This window comes from Lathyrus oleraceus, chromosome 5, assembly GCF_024323335.1.
Source record: "Lathyrus oleraceus cultivar Zhongwan6 chromosome 5, CAAS_Psat_ZW6_1.0, whole genome shotgun sequence".
In the NCBI taxonomy this organism is placed as follows: Eukaryota; Viridiplantae; Streptophyta; class Magnoliopsida; order Fabales; family Fabaceae; genus Lathyrus; species Lathyrus oleraceus.
In genome coordinates this window covers 549121419-549129283 of record NC_066583.1, presented here as the reverse complement: position 1 = coordinate 549129283, position 7865 = coordinate 549121419, and the positions used below count along the sequence as shown (strand labels likewise).

At 30.2% G+C, this 7865-nt stretch overlaps 1 protein-coding gene across 1 annotated transcript; it reads left to right on the top strand.

Annotated features, from left to right (window-relative positions):
- The first annotated feature begins 587 nt into the window (after positions 1–587).
- LOC127086288 (PRA1 family protein H) lies at positions 588–3034 on the top strand. The gene is made up of 4 exons (XM_051027024.1): positions 588–1086; positions 1402–1538; positions 2422–2493; positions 2577–3034. The coding sequence occupies exons 1-4, from the start codon at positions 683–685 to the stop codon at positions 2645–2647; spliced, it is 684 nt and encodes a 227-aa protein (XP_050882981.1). The 5' UTR covers positions 588–682; the 3' UTR covers positions 2648–3034.
- The last annotated feature ends 4831 nt before the right edge of the window (positions 3035–7865 follow it).

Here is a 7865-nt window from a genome sequence, read left to right as displayed (position 1 = left end):
TTAACTTTTTCTTTTTACCTATTCAATTTACTGTATTATTTTTTCATTCAATATTCTTGACATTCATTGTCAAAATCTTTCAAAACATACAATTTTTGCACAAATCTCTCCGAAATATTTTTAAGTTTAATTCCTTAAGTAAAATAAAAAAATTCTTTATTTATCAAATTTCACAAAAAAACAATATTATATATTATAATTATTAATTTAGTTTTTATACGATATTTATTTCAATTTAAAATGATATTTATAACTAAAAATCTTTGTTAAGTATTTAAATTGTATTCAAGATCATCTTATTCTTAATCTCAAATGAATTTGTTTTATACAAAAATTATATAGGCTCATAAATTAATCATAAATTAAACAAATCAAATTATATATAATTTAAATTTAACTCATTTATTTTACAAATTTAACTTTAAGCTCAAATTCCATTCATTTGATCAATCAAAACAGCAATTACTTTTTTGAATGTCAAATTATTTTTGAGTTAGATTCGGTTAATCGTCAACCTTAGTCCTAAAACCTTTTTTTTTAAAAGATTTATGAAGATAAAATGTGGTTGAGTGGTAAACATAAAAAAACAAGAAATCAAAAGAAAAAGAATCATTGAGTACACAAAAAAGAAAAGGAGCATATAGCAACAATAGCGTTTGTTAGCAAAGAGGGAATAATAGCGATGGTGTTTTCTTCTAACCCTTTCGCGCTAAGCGTTCCCGAACCCGCCTTCGAATCATGGCTTCGCGACACCGGCTACCTAGAAATAATCGACCAACGCACCACCGCCGCCGCCGAAGCCACCACCGCCGTTAACTCCAACTCTTCCCCATTAGTACCTGTCACTTCCATCTCTTTCCGACTCCTAACCCTCTTATCCTTCGTCACTCTCAATCCCTTCGCCAAACTCACCGCCGATGATTTCACCGGCGATACTCCTTCCTGGTCACGTTCCTTCGTCGGTTCACCTTCGTCTTATTCCTTTCCTTCTAATCCATCACAAGCTCGCTTCCGTGTTCACGAAAATGTTAAACGCTATGCTCGTAACTACGCTTATCTCTTCGTCGTTTTCTTTGCTTCTTCCCTGTAAGCACTCTCTTCATTCCTTTCTTAATCAATTAATCTCTTTGTTGTTACAACATGAAATTGAATTTAAAGAAAAATTACTTTTTGACAATTTCAGGTACTGAATTGGTTGATTTATAGGACTAATGTGATTGATGGTTTCAATTATAGGGGTTATTTTGAAGTATAGTTAATTTTGAGAATGAAATTGTTTATAACCTGCAACTTTATATAGTTAATTGGTGATTATTTACCTCTTTTATTTGTTGTTAATTGATGTATTTCTTACATTATGATTGTGTATAAAACTGTGTTTTTTGTCCTTGATGGTTGCAGGTATAAGATGCCACTTGCTCTTGTTGGGTTGATATCATGTTTGGCATTGTGGGATTTCTTCAAGTTCTTTAGTGAGAGATGGGGATTGGATCAATATCCTGTGATTCGGCAGTGCTTGCTTCGCATTGCCCAATTAGGTGAGTAGTAGTACTCCCTCTGTTCAAAATTATAAGTCATTTTCCAAAAACATTGGTTCCGGGACAATTTTGTAAAATCATACATAATTTGTCTTTCCCATACAAAATTAATTGCACTTTTTAATTCCTGTGAAACACTCAAAACTTGTTATAGTTTGGGACATAGGTAGTAATTTCTTATAGGAGGATATTATCTTATTTTGTTTTAGTTGTGTTATCTTAGTTTCTTCTTTTTATCGCCTTAGTATGATGCTAGTTTGTGTTAGTCGTGATTCTTTTTATAGTTGGTTTTACTTTGTTGTTTCTCATCTCTATAAATACATTTGTATCAACTCAATTCGTTATCTTTTAACGAAATATGTTACTCTTGAAGAATTATTTTCTCTCAAGCTTTCAATCCCTTTCCCTTGGGGCCTTTGATTTTTCACAGATGAACTGGTTTTCAATTGGCTTTACAAACACAAAACATGGTTTTTCTTGTGGATTTTGCAATAGTCTTATTGAGGATGTGATAAAACAATAGCATCTAACGGGCATGTGCTGCCTGTACCTTGCCTTGAACTTTCAATTGAATCGAATACTCTTTCGACCTCACAAAAAGAAGGGAGAAGAAAATTCATTGCTCCCTTTTTTTGGTAATAAATCCACTTGCTCTCTTCCTATGCCTGTCTAATAAGTTTTAATCTGTTATGTCGTTACCATCATGAACTTTTTCTTGAAGTGTCTAGGGCTGAATTCATATGGCATCTGTTTTCTGTGTATAGTTTCTTTTGTTTTTAAATATGTGCGGTGCTTTGCTTGTGGATACTGGAAAGATATCTGTAGCTTGATGTGTCCATAAGGTTAACTGAAAACTCATGTTTCTGAATCTCATCTTTTGCAGCAACAGCAGTTATTCTAATATTTTCCAATGTTCAAATGGCTCTCTTCTGTGCCATAAGTGTCAGCTATGCAGGTGAGTCTATATTTGTTCTCAACTCTCGCACCTTATTCCTCTTATTGGATTTTTAAATTTTTGCTTAAAACATATACATGTAGGAGTGATACTGCATGCTGCATTCCGGAAGTTGACCCCTGCAAGGCGACCTTCCTTGGTCAGAGGCGGATAGTCGGTTGATCAAAGAAACAATGGTCCACTTGCCTTTCGGCTATTCAAGTTACTCTGATAAGGAAGGTAGCTCCTACAATGAAGAAGGTGACATGAATTTAGAAAAAAAGATATTGCAATGTAGAATTCAGGGAACAGGTATAGGCTTAAGTTTTGATTGAATAAGGATAAAACTTAGGTAAAGTGCTATAAGTAGTGTTCCTATTGTTCTTTACTAAAAATGTAGCATAATTATCACCAACAATTTTGAAATGGCATAGAAAAACTGTCCCATGTGAAAGAGAAAATAGTCTCTTTGTGAGAGGAACATCAAGAAAAGTGCTTGCAACACTAGATGTTATTGTTTATATATTTTATTATTTTAATTTTATCAGAAATTTCTACTTAATTTGGTTGCTCAACTCACTTTAAGAGATGATAACACCAACGAGTACTTGCTTTTTAGATTCCTCGTTCCATTTAACTTCATGACAAACAATTACACAAGCTTCAGATAGTACTTCTCCCTTATCATTTTTTAAAATACTTGGTTTTGTCCCAACGATGTGTTTAGGAGAAAACCATATCTTGTGTCTAGAATGGTGTATTTGGACACAATTGATTTTTTAAAAAGGGATTAAAACAACTCTTTACTTCTTTAGGAAAGGGATTAAATGCGAATGACGACTAATTATTGTTAACCCAGTCCTACACTGATTATGGGCTAATTTTATAAGTAAAAATATGAGATTTTGTGAAATTCTCTCCTACTCCATCAATCTTCCAAGAGCTTTTCAATCATTTCAAAATGTTATCTGAATTGTAGTGTTTGGAGCATATTTTTGAAGTTTTAAGATTTTAGAATTCAGACATGGGAAATTCAATAAACAAATATAATGAACATAAATATGAAGATTTTTATTTTTAAATTTAAATCAAAATTTACAACATTAACAATACTAAAACTTAAAATTATAAGTATCAGTTAAACATAAACAAAACCAATTATAAACAACAATAACAACACAACTTTATCTTTATCATATTAAGTGAAATCAATTATTTGAATTAAATTTCTCCAAATATTCTATCTAAAGTCATGTTTTTTTTTCAATTCATTAATCTAATATCTTTCTTAATATTCTTTTATAAATTTTCTATATTTCCTTTACTTCTAACCGTTTCATTCCTCTTCATCTAACATATTTTCTTTAAATAAATTCTACAAGTTTTTTTTTATATCCAAAAATCATCTAAGTTTATTTCTCATTATTTTTCTATTATAGATACAACCCTTAACACTTTCTCTAATATTATTATTTTGAATTTTATCTTATCTAAAAGTATCACACATCCGACACAACATCTTCATCTTTACTACAATTATAAGTGTCAATTAAACATAAACACAACCTATCATAAACACCAATAATAACAACTTGAATTAAATTTCGCCAAAACGTTCTATCCAAAATCATGTTTCTATTAAATTTTTAACCTAATATCTTTCTTAATATTCTTTTATAGTTTTTTTAAATCTTACTCAACCTCTCTAAATGTTTGATTCCCTTCATATAATCTACTCTCTTTACAATAAAATCTACAAGTTTTCTATCTACATGTAAATATCACATTTGTTTATTCTCCACTATTTTTTTATTATTATAGGTGTCATCTCAACACTTTCTCTAATATTATTATTTCGAGTCTTATCTCATCTAGTCATACCACACATCCATCGTAGCATCCTTATCTATTATACTCTTATTTTATTTTCATGTTGACTAGTAATTGTTCAACATTATGTCTCATACAACACCCAATGTCTTGTCGATGTTTAATAAAAAAATTATGCAGTTTGAACGGTACTTTTGAGTCACATAAAATTCATGAGGCTTATTCCCTTATATTTCTTCATTATTTTGTATTACAAATCAAATATATTTAAATTATGTGACTTGTGGTATGATATGCTCTATAGATTTCCCCTCTATGTTAGGAACGTTTCTCTTGCTAAACTCACATTTCATATACTTCGTTTTACTTCTTCTTAGGGAAAAGTCATTATTTTTAAGGCTTGTCTCAAACTTCTTATTTAAATCCTCCACAGATTCTTCAAGTAGTACTATATCATATGCAAAAAAACATACATTTCAATGTCATATATTGAATGTGTTTAGTGAGTACGTCCTAAAATTAAAATAAAAAGTTAAGTGCTTGAGTTAAACCTTTGTGCAATTTTATTGTGATGGAGAAATTGTCGTCGTTCCATCATGTGTTTGCATACTAATCAATACAACCTCATATATATTTTGGATAACTCGAATATAAACGGTCCTAACTCCTTTCTTCTCTAGGATTTTCCACAAAATCTATATATTCGCTTTATCATATGTCTTCTTCAAATCGACAAAAATTAATTGTAAATTTTGTTGGTTCATCCGATACTACTCCATCACATGTTGTAGTAGATTAATTTATTCCATAGTCGATCTCTCGAGCATAAAATAAATTTGATAATCAGTAACTTGAGTCTATTTTCTTAATCTCTGTTTAATCACTTTTTCTCATAACTTCATAGTATGACTAATAAGTTTAACCCCCTATAATTTACACAATTTTGTATATCCTTATTGTTCTTATAGATTGTAACTATAATACTTCTTTTCCATCTATCCAAAGATTTGCTCTGAACTCGTGATTTTGTGAAAGGATTTAGTGAGTTATTCAATATCTCTATCTCCACAATTTTTTCACACTTCGACAAATATGTTGTCTAACTCACTCGTCTTCCTGTTATTTATCTTTTTTAACACTTTTTTTTACATCTTCTTTTAAAATTGGCGGTAGTAATTATAATTTCAATAATCTTCTATAATGTAGAGAGTCTATTAGAGTATGTGAGATATTATATCATTCATGAAATAAATTGCAGAAATACCTCTTTCACATATCCTTTATATCATTTTTCTAAACCAATATTTTACCTTCTTCATCTTTAACACACTTCATTTGATCCAAATCTCTTGTCTTTCTTTTTATTTTCTTAGCAAACCTATATATAGATTTTTCTCCTTCGTTATTTTTAAAGATTAGTATAATCCATCCAAAGTTTAAGTTACTTCTTCATTCATTGACTTCTTGGTCTTTTCTTAGTTTTTCCATATTTTTCTCAAGTTTCGACATTTTTACACCTAGATCATTCTTTAAAATATTTCTTTTTTACTCTAACTTTACTTTGAACACTCTCATTCCAACACCATAATTACTTACCCTTATGTCCAAAACCTCTGAATCTCCTGTCTCTTTAGCTACTTTTCTAATGTTTTGTGTCATGTTATTCCACATATCATTTGCTAGTCCTTTTGGTTGTCTGAACCCTCTCTCTAAGATCTTGTGTTGAAAACTCCTTTGTTTTTCACCATAATGTCCATTGTTTCAATATATATTCTAATAAATGACTATATTCCATGTTTCAAAACGAATTATACTCTCACGAATTAACCTCTTTATCCATACCCGTTCATGATAATGTGAAAACACTTGCTTATTTTTTTCGACATTTAGGCAACGATGTAGCGACCATTGCTTTTTTGACATTATATTTGAGTCAACATTCACATTATTACATATTTAATTTATGTTATAGATATTTAACAAAGTTTTACATTGATTGTGGATCGTCTAACACGACTCTCTCATTTTATCCGAACTTCATATTAGCTATGCATAACAAGCTAACATATGCAATATTTTACCGTACACGTTTAGATTTCATCAAATGTCTCGAGAGTAATCACAATATTTATCAAATAATGAAAACATGATTCTTATATTATCATCGTCTTGAAGTTGCATCCTAACGAAACAAGCATATGCATCAATGTCGATTGACGAACATTGATACTCAACATTAATCATTAGTTTTGTGTCGGGATAATTGAAACGATAATTCAGTTGATCCTTTGTAACATCAACCTTAATCCTAAACAAATAAAGGATATTCAATACAAATTTATGTGATTTGTATTTCATATAAAATTATTAGTTCAGTCTAGTTCAATCTAAACAATGCATTAGAAATTATGATTTAAATTCTACCTTCCAAATATGAAAAATATCTCACGAGTATGTGTTTGGTTTGTGAAATGTGAACTTGCAAAATGCTATCTCACTTTATATTTAGATTTATGTAACGAACATCCAAATTCAAAAAAAGGACTCTTTGATTCTATCTATTAGGGGTGTTCAAAACCAACCCAACCCAATAGAAAACCGCAAACTAAACCAAACCAAACCGAAACCGCAAAAAACCGCATTTGATTCAGATTCGTTTGGGTCATTTTTTAATAAAACCGCACGGTTTGGTTTGATTTGCGGTTTGTATTTTGCAAACCGAACTAAATCAAACCAAACCGCATTATGTCACAACCCAAATTTTACTTATCCCACATCCAACCAAAACATCAAACCTTGTATGCCTTAACCTTACAATTACAAGCAACAAAAACCTAGTATGCCTTAATCTTACAATTATAAACGATTTTCTCTTACTCACGCTTAGGGTTTCAATTTCAACCTTCTTAAATCTCTCATAGTAGTATCACACATTTTTCTCGTCTTCTTTTCCATGTAGGTTTCGCCTATTCTACTATAATAAGTCATCTCTTATGTTCTTTCTTTTTCATTTTTTATGTTACTATTTTCTCTTTTAATTATACTTTTATCGCACCTTTCTTCTCAATCTCGCATCTCTTATGTTCTTTTTTTTATCTTCTCTAATCTCTCATCCATATGTTTTTTATGTTTTATTATAATGTCTTCGATATTATTTTATGCTATTATTTATATATGTTTTTTATTCCACTTTTGTCTAATCTAATTTTTTGTATATTGAATGAAACATTTTTGTCTAAATATGATGAGTTTTGATGTTATTTATCATGTATGAATGACTAAATACAAAGTTATGTTGTTCTTTATAGATGTATGTATGGCACAACAAAAATATTATAAAAAACCGAACCAACCCAAACCACATTAGTTTGGTTTGGTTTGGTTTGGTTTTATTTCTAAAAGCCAACCGAACCAAACCAAACCGCATGCTTTTTTCTCTTGCGGTTCAGATGATTTTTATCGCCAAAACCGTCCAAACCGCACCGCGAACACCCCTACTCTCTATGCTTCCAATTTTGGGACCTTGTTTTTTTTTATTTTTATATATTTTACAAAGACCTAAT